Source organism: Schistocerca nitens, chromosome 2 (assembly GCF_023898315.1).
Source record: "Schistocerca nitens isolate TAMUIC-IGC-003100 chromosome 2, iqSchNite1.1, whole genome shotgun sequence".
Classification (NCBI taxonomy): Eukaryota; Metazoa; Arthropoda; class Insecta; order Orthoptera; family Acrididae; genus Schistocerca; species Schistocerca nitens.
In genome coordinates, this window is record NC_064615.1 from 331,741,227 (window position 1) to 331,765,872 (window position 24,646).

The following is a 24,646-nucleotide window of genomic DNA, read 5'->3' on the forward strand; positions in this document are numbered from 1 at the left end:
CTGTTATTTGGTTCTTGTTGATCATTATCAAAGAAAGCAGCAGTGTAACAACAAATAGCAGTCTCTTGGTACAATAACAAAGTTTCAGCTTAGAGTGACATATACACCTATAACAAAGATAACGGCACTTATCAGATCAAAGCAAAATAAGCAATTGATTCAAACCAGACGAAGCACGTGAAAAAGGGAGGGTACCCGTATAAATACGGACGGAGCGCCTGACACAAGCAATGGCTACTTGGTAAAGCTTAAATGTTAAGCTTACAACTCGAACCAAACTACTGTAGCTGTATCTTCATCCATTCGACCTAAATTGTGTCTCATGTTACAGTGGACCTACTTTATTTCGATTTGGAGGTGCGGTCTAAAACTTTTCTCTCCCCTTGAATTTTGAGTCTCAAATTTTGGGTGCAGCTTAGATTCGGGAAAATTTTTTTCCTTGCTTTCAAGTCTCATTTGTTAGTTGCGACTTAGATTCGAGTGTGGCTTAGATTCGAGTAAATACGGTACTGTTTCTATCTTGTACTGGCCTGTTACACTATATGGTGACACAGACACTTGGACAACTCCAATTCCAGGGATTGGTGAGGAGTAAGGGGTTTGGCTATCACTCCACATTCATATACCACCTAACTTTCGAGTACTGAATTGTTGGTAATCCATCACCAACACATAAGTAAGAAAATGTCTGCCAAGGTTGTTTATAACATCATCTGTGGCGCTCTCTCTCTCATTCAGTGTGTGTTTTTTGTGGATATTCTGCTTGCTCCTCCACCCTTACAACAGTTATTTGTCAAGTACAACTTAGGATGAAAGCAAGTGGAGAGATTTGCAAGTAACACAAGTTTTAAATTTTTGGCAGAGAAATTTAGGTGGATAAATTTTAACCACTGTCCTTGTTTTTTATCTTAACATTAATCCAAATAAGGGACACAGTTACAGTTTATATATTTCAGTACCCACCTTTTGCCACACTGTGAGGATTTGTAAATCTTAATATACTGAATAATTGAAATAACTCGGTTACACGTCATTGGGAGCTGTTTAAATGCATCTGTGACAGTTCTGCTGGATTTTGTGCAGTCCCAGATTTTCTTTGGATGTACAGTTTATGGCTTAACTAACTCATTGTATCCTAATATCACACTGATTATACTGTTGACCTTGAAGGGAATAAGCTGGTATAACTGTATGACAGACCACCCGAACACTCAGCCACTGTATTGAGACTGGTAGCAACTCATACTCATACACGCTGTGTGTATCCTTTTATTAACCCCACAGTCGCTTGTATTTGGTACCATTGCTTGTCCTTCGGTAATATGGAACTCTTGAATCAATTTTGAGCTGTGATGTTATTTGACACTTGAACTGAACAAGACCTAATTGCACTAAGACGATGTCATAATACAGTATTTAACAGAGTGTGGAATTACTCTCTGTTGCAGTTGATAAAGACACCCAGAACCATTTTAAATGTATCATGCACAGAAAGAAATGAACTCTCCACTGATTTTAAGCTGAAATCTTATAATATTTTTAACTGATCCCACCTTTACTGTAGTTTAAACTCGATCTAAGCAAGGTGCTTCCTGCACTGATATTTGATGTTCTCTGTTGGTACACTCTAGTTTCACTTACTTAATGAGTTCAGTGTATTCAGAGCAGAATCACATGTGATCTTGAAGGGAATGGGGCAGATCAAATATATTCATGAAAGGAAATTTCTCATCCGTTCATCTGTTCAGTATGTTCTTCAAGCTACTACGCACATGTCTCCAGCAGTTCAGAACATCCATATATATATATATATATATATATATATATATATATATATATATATATGTGTGTGTGTGTGTGTGTGTGTGTGTGTGTGTGTGACAGAGAGAGAGAGAGAGAGAGAGAGAGAGAGAGAGGAGGGAGTGGGAGGGAGGGGGAAAGCATTCAGTGAAGGAATAGACACAGGTGATAAGCAATGTTTGGAGTCATTGGTATTATGGTCAGTAGCATATTCAGTCACTCGATTGTTCAGTTTGTAGTAAATTACTATTTGATATTGGCCGTTTATTCAGAAAGATAGGTTAATTTTTATACCCATGTAGATAGCTATACAGTAATAGCAGTGCAACTGGTCCATGATATGGCTGTTTCCAATTATAAATCTTGCTTTTAATGGATAGTAAAAAATGTGACTGAACTTCAGTAGGAGGTGGTGCATGGCTGTGTTAAGTAAACAGACAGGTCTTGTACCTTGGTCATTTACACAGGAATGAAGCAATCACATACAGAATAGTTGGCATATGATTGGTCCAAGACATTGCACTGCTTAAGTGGATGACTGAAGGTGATATAGGGAAGACTTCATAATGGAAAGTTGTTGAAATGTTGATTTCATCCAGCCTTGGAACTACCGTGACATCGCACGAAATCCCAGTCATGGCTGCAGCCAAAGTTCACGCACAATTAATAATGTGTAGTGGACAAGACAAATTATGTGATGTATTACATTATTCCAAAATCAATAATTAAAGACATAGCAACTTTTGGAATGGTTCTCAGACCCAATCACAGTACTGGAAAATGTACATTGCATCAATTCATACACTGCCTCCAGCTGTCTCCCAGCAACTTCACCTGATAATCTCCACAAATGCAAAATGAGAATACTGTTCAAATCCAATAGAGAAAAAGTTACACCAAACCACCACACTTAAATTTCCAAGGCAACAAGTCTAATTTGTGGGCTTCAATTAAACCTTGCCAAGTTCATCTCACTCACTAAACCCCCATGTCTAACTAGCTACTTAGCTCCACAATCTAATTTGAGGCCTCTGCATACTGAGCAAGTACACAGGAACACATTTTCAAATGCTTGTAGGCTTTCTGTGCTGGAAAAAGTAACCTTTTTAATCATGAAGTATCACTAACATCTAAATTCCGAAATGATAACCACTTTAAAACACATACTCTGCCACAAAGGGCACACGGCACCACCTGCACATGAGGCCCTTGGCCAACACCTCAGTTTCATGGGATCCAAACAGCTCAACAAGATTAATTAACATTTAGCCTTTTAGGCCATTCAAACTTGAAATCAGAATGTAGCCATTTTCATTGGCCTTTTCCTGCTCCTGTTAGCATCACTTTAACTTAGTTTGTTTCCAGCAGGTGTTAGAAAGGACCTGTAGTCATGGAAGGTCACACTTGTTTAAGACAGCTTTGTAGATTCAGATCAGACTCTGTTCACAAACAGTACATAAAGACCGACTCATCATCTCCAAACTTAACAAATTCCCCTTCTCCCAGATATTGGAAATCGACTCTGGCACCCACAATTGAGAATAGGATGAACTGGCAATTACTGCCAGGAAACAATGGGGATGGCCAGGGTTTGGTGAGGGTCAACATCTACACCTACATCTAAATCTACATCTACATCCATACTTCGCAAGACACCATAAGACAGGGGTGGCCAAATTTGGCTCGCGGCCATGCCTCTACCCAAATGCCAAAGAGCTCAGTCTCACTTCATATTTCCCCCACTGTCACACTACGCTATCTGAGAGCAAGGGCGGGGGGGGGGGGGGGGGGGACACAATGAAAATGCCAGATTTAAATGACAGTACAGTCATATCACACACGAGTTGGTTTTATATTTCAAATTTCTCAACAATATAGATCACAAACAAAACAAGTTTTCAGCATTCATTAATTATTTTTGATGTTCTGAAGACATAAAATAAATTTTATCTGGTACAAACTGTTGGCATATGGACAGATACAGACAATTTCAGAGAGTTTCACACTCAAGTTGCCACCTAATCGTAACTTATTTAGTTTCATAATCGAAAAAAGGTCTTCCACACAAATATGTTAATTGACATAATGTAGCTTTTTGCTACCTCACTGTAGAGACTTGGAAAATCTGCCAGAGGAAAGCAATATAGACATCGTGGACAGATTTAGTGTAAAAAGATTTGTCACTGAAACTGCAATTACCTTGCTCATCAATAAGTTACATCTGCATATGCACGGGGGAACCTTCAATTGAAACAGAAAATATCTCGAAAACAGATGTGACATTTACAGTGTCCTCAAAATCTTTATAAAACTATCATTGTAATTCTTGCAAGGCCACAATGAATTCTTTGAACCTCGCACTTTATATAATGCCAGTGAGCTTAGGGAACTGAATTTTCTTTGTGAGAATGTGACCCTTCTACAAAGCGATTTTCTTTTCAAATGCATCCTCATGAAATAAGAAAGAAGGTACCTTGCACTGTCTTAATGTGAGCAGCTTGCAGTCAAGTCTACTTAAAATGCGAAGTCTGCAATCAATTCCTGGTGTTCTAATTTTTGTTCCTGCAAAACAGCTGTTCTGTTCATAAATTTAACAGTAGGGAGTTTTAAATCAAAAAATTGTTCGAGGCATTACCCTTGACTCAGACAAAGTACTTTGCAGTAATATATGAAGTCTTTATACTTTTTGTTCATTTCTGTTGAAAACTGTTGCAACTGAAAGTGAAATAATGGGTGTCACTAGAGAAAAAAAATTACTGTTTATACCACCAATTTCATCATGTGCTACATGCCTGCAGATTTGGCACAAAGTGCATCTTGATGTACAGAACAGCCTGTCGATCATTGTATTTTTTTGTTCTTTCATTGTCATCTGAAAGTTTCAGTTCTTTTTACGTGGTTCTATAATGTCATTTCGTAGCATACAAGCAGTACTAGGCGCCTATGCGAACCGGGAATTCTCATCCATCTCTTCTGTCATTCCCATTCATTTTAAAGGATTGTGATGGTAGATCACTAGACTGTCTCTTTTTGTGCAAATAGCCACTGGACCTGTGAACATCCTTCATACCATGAACAAATAGTGAAAGGTAAACAGCACTGACAATACAGTTCTGGTGATCTTAGTTGTGCTAACTGCAAAATGCCACACCACAATGATAATGAAATGTTCCTCTGTTCTGAGTACTTCTGAGAAGGATTGAGCAAAGCCGAGTGACAGGCTGTGACTTGGCCTGTACGTGGCCTGTGCACATTGCACATGTGAAGTTTGGCATGCTGTGGCTGGCCCTATCATAAGGTGTATGGCTGTGGGTACCTCTGGTAACACTATCATTTGCCCCTTCTCTGTTCAGTTCTTGAATGGTGTGTGGGAAGAACAACTGTTTATAAAATTCTGAATGAACTTTAAATTCTCTGCTTTTTTTTTTCTTCCATCATGGTCATTTCATGAGATATATGAGAGAAAGTAATACGTTGCCCAGCTCATCTTTGAATGTAGGCTCTCGGAATTTCAACACTAACTTTCTCTGTGCTCACAATGCCCTGTTTGTACCAGCTGCTACTGAAGTTTAGCATCTCCATAACACTCTCATGCTTTAAACGATCCTGCAATGAAATGTGCCAACGTGCCATGGACTGATGAACAACATTCAAGAATCGGTTGAACAAGAGTTATATGTCTAAGTTTCTTCCAAGGACTCTGAGGCTGGCAGCTGCTTTTCTTACAATTTTTTATGTGGTCATTCAACTTTAGGATGGTTAATCTTAGGTGTTCAGTGATTTTTCACCAGTAGCATAATTGAACAGTAATCAATCTGTTTGCCTAGTTACGTGCAATATGTTACATTTCTTTATGTCCAGGGTCAACTGTTAGTTGCTGCACCATTCATCAGTCCTTTGCAAGTCATTCTGCATTTTACTAAAGTCTTCTGGTGTTGCTACATACCTGAGCTCACTGGATAAAAACTGAGTCACCCCAGTGCACATTCACAGATGAATCACTAAGCCTTTACAAATGGCATGTTGATCGAGTCATGTGCCAAACCATGCATGTGCTGTCTCTAAGTGAGTATAAGGAAGTAATAATCAGTGAAACATTTATGTTCCAAGTGAACATTGTACGTAAACATGGGTAAAATGTATGATATGATAAAGTGGCAAATAGGGGCAACTGTGTTTGGCCTTGAAGTTGCTGATTATGTAGGTGTTTTGTGGCAGACTGTCCAGCATATCTACAAGCCGTGGTGTGACATGTGACCGAGAGACACAACTTCAGAATTGTTGTCAGAAAAAGATACTGACTGAGAGGGGCCAGAGATGTGTTTCACGGCTTGTGAATCAAAATTGCTTCCATACCTGACAGTAATTGAGCACTGTTGATAGTGAGTGAAGGCTCAGCCCAACCTGCTTCGGGAACTGCATGCAATTAACGTTTGGAGTCAGTCACTATGTAAGTAGTCATTGCTCACATAGGCAAATAAAGCTATGCATCGTCAGTCAACTAGAAATCATAAAATGTGGACAGTAGCTGACTGGTGGAAAATAACATGGTCTGATGAATCATATTTTTGCCTTTATTCAGTTGCTGCTCATCATAAAGTGCAGCGAAGGCCAAATGAAGCAATTCTATCCTGAATGTGTGCAAGTTCAGGTGCAAGCCAAAGACGGGACTTGATCTTTTGGGGTTGTTTCCTTATCAAGAATTGGGCCACTCACTGTGGTGACCTGTAACATGAATCAGCATGTTTAAATAAACATTCTGAATGATCAGGTGTTGCCTTTCAGTCAACATCTGCATGATCAGTATGCTGTTGACACCCGTATTTTTCAAGACAGCAACACCAAAGTTCATCAGGCTGGAAGAATATGTGAGTGGTTTTCTGAACACTCCCCCTCTTCCTATTATATCTCGATTGGTTTGCAAAATCACCAGACTTGAACCCTTTAGGAACAGTGGGTAAAATGCTGACATCAATATCCCCTCAATCTGATGGAATTGCAGACCAAATCCATAGTGAATGGATTAACCTTAATGTGACATACCTGCCCAAACTTGTGGACCCACTTCCTAATTGAATCCAGGTTATCAAATCCAGGGGTGGAATTAAGTGGAATTAAATGACACTTGTAATGATTTCTCAAGGGGTGGCTAATGTTTTGTCCAGTGACTGCTATTCTAAGCCTTTTCAAAGGATGTGGTTGATAAGGACGGTGCGATTCGGTGGTGTGGGTCTGTTAGTATCACAGGAAGAAAAGTCATGGAAAATCTCATCATGGAGTAGCTGGGCCGGCTATTGTCTGTCCATTACGTTTCTCGACATAACTCATGTTTTCATTGCAAATCCATTATCCACAGGTGCTCAGTCTGTGTGTTAATAATTTTCTACATGGAGGAGGTGACAGGAGCAGGTGGAGATACTGTTGGTGATTGTTGTGCTTTAAATTAACAAATGCTTTTAAACAGCCGCCTGAGAAGTGGAGATCAACAACAGTATTTCAACTGATCGTTTTATACTGTGACAGTAGGCCAGAAAAAAGGTTTACCGCTGGTAAGTCCTCTACCTTGTGATGAGATAAACATGGTAGGCATTATAAGGTTTTGTGGAACCACATCCCTCAGTTAATGGGTGGAAATCGTGGGACTTTGATAAGAGGTATATTGTTTGTTTATAGATACCAAGGAAGCCTATGATAGCCTCAAAATTGAAAATGTGTAGACAATATTGGAAGAATTGATCAAAGTGACTAGAATGTGTGTTGAAGTAGCTAAGCGTTAAGTGTGGTTTGAAGGAAAGACATCTGGATGTTTTACAGTGAAAACAGGTGTAAAGAAGAGAGACTGCTGGTATTGGAAAAAGTGTGAAAAAGATGTTATTGATTAGCAGAAGTGCAAGAATATGATGTGAAATTCTTTGCCTTTGCCAATGATATTGTTCTTGCAGCGGTGGAGGAATATAAATTTAAAAGGACAACTAGAGTGTCAAAGGGGAGGTACAAAAAATGGGTTAAATCTTCAACAAAGACAGAAAGAAATGAATGGTAGTAACAAGGGAGGATGAAAAAGAAGCAAAGGGAACACTGAAGATGGGAAGTTCACGGTTGAAGAAGACTGGGTCTCAGGGCAATTCTTCAGGATAGAGATAGTTTGCTCAGCCTCAGACATTGTCATCGGTATGATAACAATCAATTTTCAGGAGTTCATTGTTTCACGAAAATGCTCCTGCAAATTGTTTTTGAGCGGGAATTGCAGAAGTGGAACAACACCTATTAGAGTTAGAACCTCCTTCTTCGTGTATAGTATCTGAAGCTCCGTTCTCAGCGTTTTTCACTCAGCGAAGGGATATGTTTCATCAGAGCTCTGCAACAACATTTGCAGAAATTGACTTGCATATAAAACAAACTTATCAGAATTAAATAAAGCTGCAGAACAGTATGTTCTGTGAAGTTAAAGTTTTTCAGTAAACTGGGTGCTAATTTTGTCACACGCGCCTTTTACAGCAACAGTTTTTGGAATTTCGTTTCCCTGTCTTTGTCTCTTTGCAGGATGCAACAGCTCTCTGCACATGGGAATCATGTGAGTGATGGTGCCTCAGATATCCTACAGGGTGTTTCAAAAATGACCGGTATATTTGAAACGGCAATAAAACCTAAACGAGCAGCGATAGAAATACACCGTTTGTTGCAATATGCTTGGGACAACAGTACATTTTCAGGCGGACAAACTTTCGAAATTACAGTAGTTACAATTTTCAACAACAGATGGCGCTGCAAGTGATGTGAAAGATATCGAAGACAACGCAGTCTGTGGGTGCGCCATTCTGTACGTCGTCTTTCTGCTGTAAGCGTGTGCTGTTCACAACGTGCAAGTGTGCTGTAGACAACATGGTTTATTCCTTAGAACAGAGGATTTTTCTGGTGTTGGAATTCCACCGCCTAGAACACAGTGTTGTTGCAACAAGACGAAGTTTTCAACGGAGGTTTAATGTAACCAAAGGACCGAAAAGCGATACAATAAAGGATCTGTTTGAAAAATTTCAACAGACTGGGAACGTGACGGATGAACGTGCTGGAAAGGTAGGGCGACCGCGTACGGCAACCACAGAGGGCAACGCGCAGCTAGTGCAGCAGGTGATCCAACAGCGGCTTCGGGTTTCCGTTCGCCGTGTTGCAGCTGCGGTCCAAATGACGCCAACGTCCACGTATCGTCTCATGCGCCAGAGTTTACACCTCTATCCATACAAAATTCAAACGCGGCAACCCCTCAGCGCCGCTACCATTGCTGCACGAGAGACATTCGCTAACGATATAGTGCACAGGATTGATGACGGCGATATGCATGTGGGCAGCATTTGGTTTACTGACGAAGCTTATTTTTACCTGGACGGCTTCGTCAGTAAACAGAACTGGCGCATATGGGGAACCGAAAAGCCCCATGTTGCAGTCCCATCATCCCTGCATCCTCAAAAAGTACTGGTCTGGGCCGCCATTTCTTCCAAAGGAATCATTGTCCCATTTTTCAGATCCGAAACGATTACTGCATCATGCTATCTGGACATTCTTCGTGAATTTGTGGCGGTACAAACTGCCTTAGACGACACTGCGAACACCTCGTGGTTTATGCAAGATGGTGCCCGGCCACATCGCACGGCCGACGTCTTTAATTTCCTGAATGAATATTTCGATGATCGTGTGATTGCTTTGGGCTATCCGAAACATACAGGAGGCGGCGTGGATTGGCCTCCCTATTCGCCAGACATGAACCCCTGTGACTTCTTTCTGTGGGGACACTTGAAAGACCAGGTGTACCGCCAGAATCCAGAAACAATTGAACAGCTGAAGCAGTACATCTCATCTGCATGTGAAGCCATTCCGCCAGACACGTTGTCAAAGGTTTCGGGTAATTTCATTCAGAGACTACGCCATATTATTGCTACGCATGGTGGATATGTGGAAAATATCGTACTATAGAGTTTCCCAGACCGCAGCGCCATCTGTTGTTGAAAATTGTAACTACTGTAATTTCGAAAGTTTGTCTGCCTGAAAATGTACTGTTGTCCCAAGCATATTGCAACAAACGGTGTATTTCTATCGCTGCTCGTTTAGTTTTTATTGCCGTTTCAAATATACCGGTCAATTTTGAAACACCCTGTATATGGCTCTTCTGAAATGTTCTACCCTGTGTTGTACAGTGAGAGGGGCAATTGCTCAATAGTGGAATTGTTGAAATATCAGTTATCTCATCTGTGATAACAGATAAAATATGAGTGGCACCAATTTCTTTCCTTACTTAATCGTGATAAACTTCCAGTTTCCAGTACATCATTTTGAGTATGTTTAGAAGTGCGTTTACAAACAGTAGCCTTCGATAGGTGATCGCTAAGATCAACATCTGGCTCAGCGGTGAAATTTATAAGGTTGCAGAAAGTTCTGGTTTTGATGAATCACTGCATTCATCATATCCATGAAGTGAAAACTCAGAAACACTTCAAAATAAGAGTGTACGTAACAATTTTTGTGACTCCGATCATCATGTCTTTCAATTGACTGTGTGTACGTACTGTCCAGTTGTTTACTATCATGTTATTGTAGAAGACTTTGGTCCAGCTGTGCAACCATGTGTGTGTTAGACCATCCGTGCTACTGTATTTTCCGTGATATATGTCCAAGATTGTCAACATCTCTGAGTGACAAAGCATTTTTCTTTTGCAAACATCAAACATAGAAAACAGTATAATTTCTTTGGGATATCACACCCAAATGTCCAGTCTACTTTCTGGTAAACATCAGATCTTACAATTCTTAAAATTTCCTTGCTTTTATTTTTACTTTTGTTCACTAACTTGATTCCTGGCATCAGTCTCCCTAGGTCCTTCGTAAGGACGTTATCTTAAAATGACAGAGAAGAGAAATTAGTTTCCTTAAACCTCTGCATTGAATTATCACAAATACTGATACCAAGTCATACCAAGTCATCGTGCATGACAAACAGTGAAAGCTGGTCATAGTATTGGTAACTTAACTGCAACACGAAAAAGAGAACTCCTTGTTATTGTTGCAGACTAGACTCATGCTTTGGCCGTGCGGGATTAGCCGAGCGGTCTAAGGCGCTGTAGCCATGGACTGTGCAGCTGATCCCGGCAGAGATTCGAGTCCTCCCTCGGGGATGGGTGTGTGTGTTTGTCCTTAGGATAATTTAGGTTACCGTATTTACTCGAATCTAAGCCGCACTTTTTTCCGGTTTTTGTAATCCAAAAAACCACCTGCGGCTTAGAATCGAGTACAAAGTAAGCGGTAGTTCTGAAAAATGTTGGTAGATGCCACCACAACTAACTTCTGCCATCGAATATATGTAGTGCTACACAGGCATGCTTTGCAGGTACAAAGATAAATACTGGCGCCAAAACCTCTGCGTCAGTAAATAAATTGAAAAAAAGGTGGAAGACGAGCTTTTTTTTCCTCCGCCCCGAGTTTAGACCACTGCATTTTCATACGTTATCCATCGAAGTAGATACAAATTCCGTATTGTTCATCTTCGAATGTTGCAGCGTTTCAATGTACTACGAAAATCCGACTGGCAAGACTGTTAGGGATGTTTGTCAATGTGGCCAACTCTACGTTCTGAAATTTTTCCTACCTGTGAGAAGAGATAGTTGCTAATAGGAACTTTTATGAATTGTGAATTACATGCAGTATTCTCTTCACCATAATAATAATACGAATATAAACATTTTGCCATGTATTCTTTCGTGTTTGCTGCTATCTCATTTAAATTCTGTCTGCCTAATAAACTACGAAACGAGTGAGAAAACAGCAAACGCGGAAGAATATACATATCACGTCATGTTTATATTCGTATTATTCTTATGCATAATAGTGATACAGTCAGAAATGAAGCACGGCAATTGACTATATTTTTAAATCTAAGATGACTAATTTCTGTGCAGAATGTAATGTACTAAAGAGGCGTCTGCAAAGATTTTCAAACGGAGAAAAATTTTCGCTAAACGATTTTCGCTGTACTAGAGTTCAGAACATCTTCAATAATTCACAGTCTATTATTTGGTTCTTGTTGATCATTATCAAAGAAAGCAGCAGTGTAAGTAACAACAAATAGCAGTCTCTTGCCATTGTTTGCTAATGAGACGATTCCTCTTTTTTTTTTAAAAAAATTGTGAGCGGCGGTAGCACGCACAAAAGCAAGCCATGCCGCGACCGGCGACAGGCTGTAAACACTCATTATCAGAATGCGACAAACAATGCATGACACAGTACAGTAATGCATCTTCAGCTTAGAGTTACGTAAACACCTATAACAAAGAGAACGGCACTTATCAGATCAAAGAAAATTAAGAAATCAATTCAAACCAGACGAAGCATGTGGAAAAGGAAGGGTACACATATAAATACGCCTGACACATAGCAATGGCTACCTGGTAAAGCTTAACTGCTAAGCTTATGACTCGTACCAAACTACTGTAGCTGTATCATCATTCATTCGACCTAAATTGTGTCTCATATTACAATGGACCAACTTTGTTTCGATTTGGAGGTGCAGCCTAAAACTTTTCTCTCCCATTGAATTTCGAGTCTCAAATTTCAGGCGCGGCTTAGATTCGGGAAATTTTTTTTTTCCTTGATTTCGAGTCTCATTTTTCAGGTGCGGCTTAGAATCGAGTGCGGCTTAGATTCGAGTAAATACGGTAAGTAGTGTGTAAGCTTAGGGACTGATGACCTTAGCAGTTAAGTCCCATAAGATTTCACACACACGGACTCGTGCTTTGTTGCAGCTTCGTAAATACAGTAGCTCATAGAGCTCAATGACACAACAGATATTATACAATAGCCAGTCACATTAATGTGCCCACCTGTCAAAAGCTTGAATAACCACCTTTTGCAGTGTGGGCTGCTGCAAGACATGCAGGAAGAGTGCAGTGAGGTTCTGGGAGGTACCAACGGGGATGTGGAACCATGCCGACTCCAGTACTATGGCCAGCAGCACTAGATTTCTCTTTTAAGGATCCATGACACAGACAGATCAAGGTCATCCCACAGATTCCCAAATCTGTTTAAAGGGTTTAAATCCAGGGAGTTTGATGGCCAGGGGAGTATGGTAAACTCATCCTGGGGCTCATAGAATCACATAATACACTGCGAGCTGTGTGACACATTAGGGAGTTGTCCTGCTGGAAGATGCCATTCTGCCGAGGAAAAACAAACTGCATGTAGGGGTGAACATAGTCCCCAAGGATAGATGCATACTTGTGCTGATCCATTGTGCCTTACAGAAAGACAAGATCTCCCAGGGAATGCACAAAAACACTCCTCCAACCATAACTCTCTCTCCTCTTGTCTGGACCATTTGCTTTCAGAAGTTTCGTGCCATACAGGCCAACAGTCATCTGTCTGATGAAACATAAAACATGATTGATCTGAAAAGGCCACCTGTCATCCCTCAGTGGATTTCCAGTTCTGGTATTCGCATGGGTGTGTGAACCAGGTGCCTGCTGCAGACACCCGTACACGACAATGTTTGGTGAATGGTCATTGAGGAGACTCTGTTGGTAACCCCTTAGTTCGTCTGCATGATTAGTTGCTCAACAGTTGCGTGACTATTCACCTAGACACAACTCCACAGCCATTGCTCACCCTGTCATTTGCGACCTGCAGTGTACCGCAGTTGCCTCAGTGCTAGTTTTGGATAGTGCCATTTTTCCACCCATGGTATATTTTAACCACAGCAACAGCAAACAATTTGCAGGCTTAGTCGTTTTGGAAATGCTTCCACCCTTGGCCCGAAAGTCAATGATCATGCCCTTTATGACATGCTTTAAATATGCTTCATTGTTAGTGGTGTCACCTGCCGTCTGTGAGTGGAGTATTGCTTGTTGACCTCAAACATAGGTGGTGGTCATGTTAATGTGATTGGACCATGTAGGTTACAGAGTAGTGTGGATGTGAATTAGATTCAAAATCTGCTATTTATACATTGTGCTGGAACACTCTGAGAGTAAGAGGAACCGTGCTTAACCAAGGTTCAGCATCTGGAGGAGAAGCGGAGGCTCTGATGGATGCACGTTGGAGTGATGCTCCAGTTCTCAGGACAGGAGACACCTCCTATCCCTGCTCCCTTCTCCACACCATGTCCGTGAACTCAGCAGTGGGAGTGTGGTCTTTGTGGGTACAAAACTGAATCTTGCACCTAGATCAAGCTGAGTACATAAGAGCTGCCCACTACTTTCAAACATGACTGTCAACGGTGGTGAGAGTTTCATATATATTATTAAATAATTATCTTTCACAGAGGTTAGAGACTGGATTATTTTACGTTTGCAATCTTTACGCTCTGTAAAATTTTCTCACATACTAATATTTGTATGGGGAACATTGCTGAGTAGGGTTGTAGAGAGAATCACAGCTGTTGGGTCCTTCAAATATATGGATAACATTGTTAATTGGAATAATAAAATGGAAGAGTTGATAATAGTCTGAAGAGAGATGCATGTTTGCAATGAATACACTATTTACCAATAATCTGGTAACCAGAACATTCAAACTCCGATTTTTAAGATAATTATGTGACTGGTCTTAATATGTGGAGAGCTGAGACATAGACACTGAGCAAGATGGTGGAGAGTAATATCATTTCCTTTGAAGCCAAGGTATTAAGGAAGAAAATTTTACCAATATCTCGGCATGAAAGTTTCAGAAAATGATGTGGTTGTGAGAAATAAGGAGCAGGAAAACTGAATGGGTGGCACATGTACTGAAAAGGGAAGAAGGATATTAAAAATAGTAGGAAAGCCATAAAAAGGAGAAACCTTAGAAGACCACAGAGTTGAAGTGACAAGATAGTCAGGAAAGATCTGGATGCCCTGGGAGTTCACAAGAACATGGCCAGAAACATACCATACTGAAAGAGGCTATAAAATGTGAATGCGAGTATGAATTGTTTCATAAATGTGTATATTTTAGATGTTTTTACTACATTTGTTTCTAATGTTCATGTTGAAAAACAGAAAGTAGTGGGGGAAGCAGTTTCATTACTACATAAAAATACAGTTAAAATGAAACATCATTTAAATAGTAAAGAGATGTGATTATATCTTGAAATATGTTAACAAACTGATACATTCTCATTGAAGTATCAAATAAATACAACATAATCTCATATTTTATGTTTCATTGTTAATTAAAATTAGGCTGGTTGTGTTCACAGGTAATATCTCAGACTGAACATCAGGATGATGAGCATTCTTTAGCCCAGCTACATGTGATGAGAGCATTTGTTGGTTGTGTACGGAGTTGGTTGAGTCAAAAGCAACCGTTGGCCCAAAGGGAAGAAATTCCCTCAGATCCAAAGAGACTAAAGCCTATGAGCCTTGTAACAGAACTGCTGGAATACAAACAGAACAAGCACCAATGCCTAGAAGAAGAACCAGAGACCCTCAGCATGGATGAAATAGGAAAAAGATTTGCTGCAGAAGCAACAGCATCTCAAGAACAAGAGGTAAGTAGCAGTGCTGCATCTACATGTTGGAGCTCACATTAGATGAAGAATAGTAAAGCTTATCTTGAACAACCACAACCATGTGTTATTAAATACATGTGGTAATTAGGACTCTGCAACATTGATTGGAGGTCAGGAATAGGATCCGGATTCTGACAGCACAGTTGAACACGGTTCCAGTGTTCCTTTTTATTAACAAAACATATAATTGCCACTGCCCCCCCCCCCCCATAAACCACGGTCCTTGACACTTGCCACTGGTGGGGAGGCTTGTGTGCCTCAGCGATACAGATAGCTGTACTGTAGGTACAACCACAGTGTAGGGGTATCTGTTGCGAGCGAGACAAACGTGTGGTTCCTGAAGAGGGACAGCAGCCTTTTCAGTAGTTGCAGGGGCAACAGCCGGGATGGTTGACTGATCAGGTCTAGTAACATTAACCAAAACGACCTTGCTGTGCTGGTACTGTGAACGGCTGGAAGCAAGGGGAAACTACAGCCGTAATTTTTTCCAAGGGCATGCAGCTTTGCTATATGGTTAAATGTTGATGGTGTCCTCTTGGATAAAATATTCCGGAGGTAAAATAGTTCCCCATTCAGATCTCTGGGCGGGGACTGCTCAGGAGGACTTCGTTACTAGGAGAAAGAAAACTGGGGTTCTAAGGATCAGACCATGGAATGTCAGATCCCTTAATTGGGCAGATAGATTAGACAATTTAAAAAGGGAAATGGATAGATTAAAGTTAGATATAGTGTGAATTAGTGAAGTTCGGTGGCAGGAGGAACAAGACTTCTGGTCAGGTGAATATTTATAGTGTTATAACAGGGTGTATACAACCTGGGAAATCCAGCAAAAACCCAGAATTTTTTCATCTGGGAGAAAACCGGGAAAAACCCGGGAATTTTTCGGAATTCACATGGCCCGTGTTTACATTAAGTGATTTCACTGTTTCCTCTGCGTTTACAGCTCCCATGTCAAATGAAACAAAATGGATTTCTGTGGCCATGAGTATCAACTGAATTGAAATAGATTCACATAATTAAGAAAGGCAAAAATACATTATTAGTTTTAAATTTTATGATTTTATTTTAATTCCACATTTTTGGCAGTCAAGCATTAATCACCTTGCAGAATAGTGAAGTTATTTTTGTCATTTTATTACAGAAATTTGGTTTACTAATCTTTTCTGCTGAGACACTTAATTTATTCGAAACAGAAGTGTTTCATTCCACAGTATTGCCTAGTTCCAATTGTTCGCTGAATTTCAAGTGCACATTTTCATCTTCTGCCATGTATGGCATTACGTGATAATAAAGAACCAAACATGAAATAGTGCAGTACTGGTACTGCAAGAAAATTTACATCCCAGAAATCACACTGAAAAGCTTAGTATCAGGTGAGGCCTACTTCATTGTGAATATGGACAAACCAATATGAACTTCAAGCCGAATTATACATTTTAGTTTGGTTTACGAAATTCCGTTGCTCTTGGAGTATCCTCTGATGCCCTATTTCTTTTATGGTATAATGAAAGATTTCTTACTGCTTTATACATATGAACATGTGGGCTTCTTACTTCACCCCAGCTGTGCATGTGCATAACGCCTGTTTTCTGGCACTCTGTGGCATCTGCTGAAATGAACCTGTTTCTAACAGTCTTGGGAAAGTATTGCAAATGGTGGTTTGAAAAGCATTATTTTCAAAGTAAATTTCCTTTTATTCAAGACAACTCACATTATTTGTGAGAATGTGGGATGAATTTCTTAAGTCACAGAGCATTTGACTCTTGTTTAAAACTTAACACTTTGAGGACAAGGCACTTAGAAGAATTTCAAGTCCAGAAGGCCAGACATTTATAATTTTTAAATTTACTGACACATTTGTATGATGTATCTGAAAGTATAACACACACAAAGAAAACGATCAATATTACATTTGAAAGCTTAGCTTTTCTTGTAGCTACACTATATACTTTGTGTGTTAGCACTACTTCAGAGTGCTCTTGCTATTGGCTGACTACAAAACATGTCCTATGTTCTGAATATCAGCTGGCGAGATCATGTGGCATGAGATGTAATTGACCTACAAAAGGGCACCCCAATCTCGATTTCAACGCCACAGAAACTGACATGCTGCATTTGGTGGAATTCGAATTTATACTTTCATAATACAAGAATATGCAGCATATATATTGCTGTGCATCAAGGTCTTTCCAAAACTACTCTCCTTTTTTTCATCAAAGGTCTTTCCAAAACTTCTCTTCCTTCCGCCCCCCACCCCCCTAAAGTTCTGGGAAGCTCTACGTCAGTGTATAAAACATTACCCATTCAAAGGATTGATACGTTTTATGGTTCCAAGGGAAAATCTACAGAAAGCCTACTGTCACTTAGCACAGAAAAAATATATTTTCGCCAGGAAAAAGTCTATTTTTTAACCGGGATATCCTGGAATTGTTTTTCCTTGTCCACGTATACACCCTGTATGAACACATAATCTAATAGGTGTAATGGAGGAGTAGGTTTCATAATGAATAAGAAAATAGGAGTGCGGGTAAGCTACTATGAACAGCGTAGTGAATGCATTATTGTAGCCAAGAGAGACATGAAGTCCACTCCTACCACAGTACTACAAGTTTATTTGCGAACTAGCTTTGCAGGTGATGAAGAGATTGAAGAAATGTATGATGAGATAAAATAAATTATTCAGATAGTGAAGGGAGAGGAAAATTTAATAGTCATGCGGGACTGGAATTTGATAGCAGGAAAAGGAAGAGAAGGAAAAGTAGTAGGTGAATATGGACTGATGGTAAGGAATGAAAGAGGAAGCCGCCTGATAGAATTTTGCACAGGGCATAACTTAATCATACCTAACACTTGGTTTAAGATTCATGAAAGAAGGTTGTATATGTGGAAGAGGCCTGGAGACACTGGAAAGTTTCAGATGGATTATATAATGGTAAGACAGAGATTTAGGAACCAGGTTTTAAATTGCAAGACATTTCCAGGGGTAGATGTGGGCTCTGACCACAATTTATTGATTATGAACTGTAGATTAAAACTGAAGAAACTGCAAAGAGGTAGGAATTTAAGGAGACGGGACCTGGATAAACTGAAAGAACCAGAGGCTGTAGAGAGTTTCAGGAAGAGCATTAGGGAATGATTGACAAGAATGGGAGGAAAGAAATACAGTAGAAGTAGAATGGGTAGCTTTAAGAGATGAAATAGTGAAGGCAGTAGAGGATCAAGTAGGTAAAAAGACGAGGGCAAGTAGAAATCCTTGGATAACAGAAGATATATTTAATTTAATAGATAAAAGGAGAAAATATAAAATTGCAGTAAATGAAGCAGAAGAAAAAGAATACAAACGTCTCAAAAATGAGATCGACAGGAAGTGCAAAATGGCTATGCAGGGATGGCTAGAGGAGAAATGTAAGGATGTAGAGGCGTATATCATTAGAGGTTAGATAGATGCCACCTACAGGAAAATTAAAGAAATCTTTGGAGAAAAGAGAACCACCTGCATGAATATCAAGAGCTCAGAAGAAAACCAATTCTAAGCGAAGGAGGGAAATCAGAAATGTGGAAAGAGTGTATAGAGGGCCTATACAGGGGCGATGTACTTGAGGACCATATTATGGAAATGGAAGAGGACGTAGATGAAGATGAAATGGGACATATGACACTGCGAGAAGAATTTGACAGAGCACTCAGAGACCTAAGTCAAAATAAGGCCCTGAAAGTAGACAACATTCCATTAGAACTGTTGATAGCCTTGGGAGAGCCAGCCATGACAAAACTCTACCATCTGGCGATCATGATGTATGAGACAGGCAAAATACCCCCAGATGTCAAGAAGAATATGATAATTCCAATCCCAAAGAAAGCAGGTATTGACAAATGTGAAAATTACTGAGCTATCAGTTTAATAAGTCACGCCAGTAAAATACTAACAAAAATTCTTTACAGACGAATGGAAAAACTGGTAGAAGCCGACCTCGGGAAAGATCAGTATGGATTCTGTAGAAATGTTGGAAGATGCAAGGCAATACTGACCCTACGACGTACTTTAGAAGATAGGTAAAGGAAAGGCAAACCTTCATTTCTAGCACTTGTAGACTTAAAGAAAGCTTTGACAGTGTTGACTGGAATACTCTCTTTCAAATTCTGAAGGTAGTAGGAGTAAAATACAGGGAGCAAAAGGCTATTTACAGTTTGTACAGAAACTAGATGGCAATTGCTAGAGTCAAGGGGCATGAAAGGATAGCAGTGGTTAAGAAAGGAATGAGACAGGGTTGTAGCCTATCCCCGATGTTATTCAATGTGTATATTGAGCAAGCAGTTAAGAAAACAAGAGAAAAATTTGGAGTAGAAAATAAAATCCATAGAGAAGAAATAAAAAGTTTGAGGTTTGCCGATGACATTGTAATTCTGTCAGCGACAGCAAGGGACCTGGAAGAGCAATTGAACGGATGCACAGTGCCTTGAAAGGAGGATATAAGATGAACATCAACTAAAGCAAAATGAGGATAATGGTATTTAGTAGATTTAAATCAGGTGATTCTGAGGGAATTAGATTAGGAAATGAGACACTTAAAGTAGTACATGAGTTTTGCTATTTGGGGAGCAAAAAACTGATGATTGTTGAAGTAGAGAGGATGTGAAATGTAGACTGGCTATGGCACGGAAAGTGTTTCTGAAGAAGAGAAACTGGTTAACATCGAGTAGAGATTTAAGTGTCTTGAAGTCGTTTCTGAAAGTATTTGTATGGAGTGTAGCCATGTATAGAAGAGAAACATGGACGATAAATAGTTTAGACAAGAAGAGAATAGAAGCTTTCGAAATGTGGTGCTACAGACGAATGCTGAAGATTAGATGGGTAGATCATGTAACTAATGAGGAAGTATTGAATAGAATTGGGGAGAAGAGGAATATGTGGCACAACTTGACTAGAAGAGGGGATTGGTTGGTATGACACATCTTGAGGCTTCAAGGGATCACCAATTTAGCACTGGAGGGAAGCGTGGAGGATAAAAATTGCAGAAACCATGAGATGAATACACTAAGCAGATTCAGAAGGATGTAGGCTGCAGTAGTTACTTGGGGGATGAGGAAACTTGCACAGGGTAGAGTAGCATGCATGGAGTGCTGCATCAAACCAGTCTCTGGACTGAAATAATCATCATCATCATCATCAACATCAACAAAAACAATTGCGACTGCAGCAGACAATAAAGGATGATCAATAAATTTTAATTTGAGTGCGTTGTTGTAGCATATATGCAACATAATGTAACTCCAACGCCGGTATATAATCACCAACATGTTGGTAGAGGGATTAGTGGGCATCATGTCTTTCTGATGTATGTGTGGTACATGTGTAGATGTGAACTATGCCAATGTTATTACCAAATGCTTCCAAATAGATCAGCGTGCTGTTATTCTTTTCTGGGATGTGTAAGGACAGGCAGTGATAGACACCCCTGGAGTTTGAAGTATTTGTGTGGGGCAGCATGTCTGTCGAAAATGACTTTTTTGGCATGTTGCGCCAAGTTTGGTGGTAACACACCTTCCCATATTCCAAATGTTATAACACAGAAGTTGTGCCAAGACAAGTGGGAGACACGTGAGCACCTGCCTTATAGTCCTGAACTCTCTCCATGTGATTATCACTCCTTTCAGTCCCTTAAAAAAGGCCATGAAGGGTCGAAGACTTCTTCACGCAACAGGTCGTGATATTTTATCAAGTTCTTATATTCAACCTGGCTCATTGGTGGGATGATTGCTTCAATGCTGATACCAATTTTGCCTGATTGGCATACTGATTCTGGATTGTACGGCCTTCAGATGGAAACTTTTTGAAAGCCTCTTATAGCATAAATTCGAAACAGGTACATCTGCACAAAACTGTTGTTCTATTTTTCTAAATTTTGTACAGTTCTGTTAGTGATCACAGCTGTATTTATCATGTATCATTCATCATATCTTCATGTGTGAACCACACTTTAGAGTTTTTTTACCATTACATTTTTAACATGGTTTTGACCCTATTTACAATTGATACCTGTACGTTGTAACAGAACTGCAGAAGCTTTATACCACCTTCAGTTCACAAAGAAAGCAATCATAAAAATACGTCTGAGATTTGTAGATGGAACAGCCCCACACTGTTCTTCTACAGTATGTTTAGAGAGTCACTGTCCCTGTGAACAGTGTTGTTCACTATGTGGACATTAAGCACATCCTTTGTAGGAGTAACAGCATTAGGACCCAAAGATCCTGTCAATATGTTGCACACACTGATGTCATTTGTAAGTACAAATAAGTTTATGTTGGAGACCTGTTGATACAGGCCTAAGAAAGCACAAGCCTCTCTTACCATAAGACAGCCCATGTCCTAGCTAAGCTGCCACTTACCTTCCTAAAGAAGATATGAGAGGAAATAAAAATAATTGGACAGTCCGCCAACATTAATCATGATGATGATTGTAAGCTTTAATTATCTTGGGTGCCAGAAGTAGCTGGCTAAAGGACAGACTGCACCTATGTAACTGCCTCATAAAGTTTGGTTTTAAACCATAGTAAGAAACCCATTGCAATAACACATCTTAACCATCACCAAATTGCGAAGTAGGATAACGTCATAACAGCAACTCCTTCCTAATTTGCCAGTATGGGCCTGTAAAATTATGTATACAACCTTTGCTTCGCTCTGCCCCATTTCTAACATCCAATCAAAGAATGGTTGTTATTACCTCCCGTTAAGCAGTTATAAAGATGAGAGAGAAATCAGTACATTGTCCCATTAGTATTATATGCTCTGATGTAGCCCACCAGCAACAGTGACCAAAATGCTGATTAATATTTGCTTTATAATTTTTTGTGTGGCACTTGGAACATGATGATGCGAGATCCACATCTGTAGTAATTACTTGGAATCAAATAACAGCACCATTCATACTTTTATTTTCTGTTACCATAAGTGGTTTCGGCCACCAAGACCATTTTGAAGTGGTTGTCTGAACAATATTGAAAAACAAGGTATGGTGGTATAAGTTATATGAAAAAGAAACTAACAGTGAACATTGTCAGACCAACCATGGTAAATAAATAATGTTGTATAACAACTCATCCACAATTAAGAATGTGACATACAAGGCGTATTCCTAAACTAAGGTCTCGTGACCAGTATTTAACTGATGGTAAGCCTGAATGGGGTTTCATGCGTGCAGCAGTGTCTACCGAATATTTCGGAAACTACTGCAGCATTGGTTTGATCCAGTAGTTGATTGCCAATCAGTGAAAGCAGATCAAAATGGCCGAGACAATAGTAGATCCCACCAGTTGTGAAGAATGCAGTGTGATTATATTTTTGCCATCAAAAGGATCTTCCGCTGCTTGAAATCCATTGTGAGTTGTGCCTTTTTTGGTCCTGAAAAATGAGTGACAAAAAAGTTTGAAAATGGTGTCGAGATTTTCAAAATGGCTGTACAAATATTCATGATGAACAGCAGAGTGGCAGACCCAGTATAAATTCTGACAATGTCATTGATCAAGTGAACCAAAAAATTCAAAGTGATCAGTGATTGATGATTAGTGGTCTGGCAAACAAATTCCAAAATGTTGCTGGACCCTCAATGTACACATTTGGCACTTAACAGTTTGGATATCAGAAACTGTGTGTGAGGTGGATTCCAAAAATGCTCACTGATCAGCACAAAGAGCAAAGGATGCGTGCTGCACAACAGTTTTTGGTCTGCTATAGACAAGATGGAGAAGAGTTGTTTTCCCATATTGTTACAGGTGACGAGTCACAGGTATCGTACTCCAGTGCAGGATCAAAACAACAGTCAATGCAGTGGTGCCATTCAAGTTCATCCAAACCAAAAAAGCTTAAGCGATCTCTGTTCTTGATGTGAAAAATGATGGTACCAGTCTTTGGGATGAAAAGAGTGTCCTTTTGATTGATTTCATGGACAATGGGTCAACATTTTCAGCTGATGTACACTGTGGAATGCTAATCAGACTGAGACATGTAGTCTAAAATTGATGCCATGGGAAACTGTGGTGTAGCATTGTCCTCATTCATGGCAACGCTGTCAAAACCAAGAATATTCAAGATTTTCATTGTGAATGTTTTGAGCACTGTCCGTACAGTCCCAACCTTGCACCAAGCAGCTATTTCCTCTTCTTTCCTTTGAAGAAGTGGCTGGGTAGACAATGATTTCAAAATGATGGTGAACTCAAGACCGACATTACCAACTGGTTCAGTTCCCAGGCAGCAGACTTCTATGCAGAGGGGTTAAAGAAGCTGGTGCAGTATTACATATAATATAGATGTGAATGGCAATTTATGGAGAAGTATACAATGTGATTCAAAAAGAATACCACAACTTTAAAAATGTGTATTTAATGAAAGAAACATAATATAACCTTCTGTTATACATCATTACAAAGAGTATTTAAAAAGGTTTTTTTTCACTCAAAAACAAGTTCAGAGATGTTCAATATGGCCCCCTCCAGACACACGAGCAATATCAACCCGATACTCCAACTCGTTCCACACTCTCTGTAGCATATCAGGCGTAACAGTTTGGATAGCTGCTGTTATTTCTTGTTTCAAATCATCAGTGGTGGCTGGGAGAGGTGGCCGAAACACTATATCCTTAACATACCCGCATAAGAAAAAATCGCAGGGGGTAAGATCAGGGCTTCTTGGAGGCCAGTGATGAAGTGCTCTGTCACGGGCTGCCTGGCGGCCGATCCATCGCCTCGGGTAGTTGACATTCAGGTAGTTACAGACAGATAAGTGCCAATGTGGTGGCGCTCCATCCTACTGAAATATGAATTTTTGTGCTTCTTGTTCGAGCTGAGGGAACAGCCAATTCTCTAACATCTCCAGATACTGTAGTCCAGTTACAGTAGCACCTTCGAAGAAAAAGGGACCAAAAACTTTATTGGCTGAAATGGCACAGAAAACGTTCACCTTAGGCGAGTCACATTCATACTGAGTTGTTTCCCGCGGATTCTCAGTGCCCCATATACAGACATTGTGACGGTTGACTTTCCCGTTAGTGTGGAAAGTTGCTTCATCACTAAACACAATCTTTGAAACGAAAGATTCATCTGTTTGCATTTGAGCAAGGATAAAATCACAGAAATCGCTTCTTTTAATCTTATCAGCTGCAGACAGTGCTTGAACCAATTTCAGACAATAAGGTTTCATAACTAACCTTTTTCTTAAGACTCTCCATACAGTTGATTGTGGAATTTGCAGCTCTCTGCTAGCTCTGAGAGTCGATTTTCCTGGGCTGCGAACAAATGCTTGCTGGATGCGTGCTACAT

At 39.9% G+C, this 24,646-nt stretch overlaps 1 protein-coding gene across 2 annotated transcripts in view; it reads left to right on the forward strand.

Moving 5' to 3' along the window:
- LOC126236130 (TELO2-interacting protein 1 homolog) overlaps nt 1–24,646 on the forward strand; it is a 153,475-nt gene that overhangs the window by 115,090 nt on the left and 13,739 nt on the right. For both annotated transcript variants that reach the window (XM_049945207.1, XM_049945208.1), the window contains one exon: nt 15,017–15,307. In XM_049945207.1, coding sequence (XP_049801164.1) covers nt 15,017–15,307 — 291 coding nt within the window. The remainder of the gene's footprint in view (nt 1–15,016; nt 15,308–24,646) is intronic.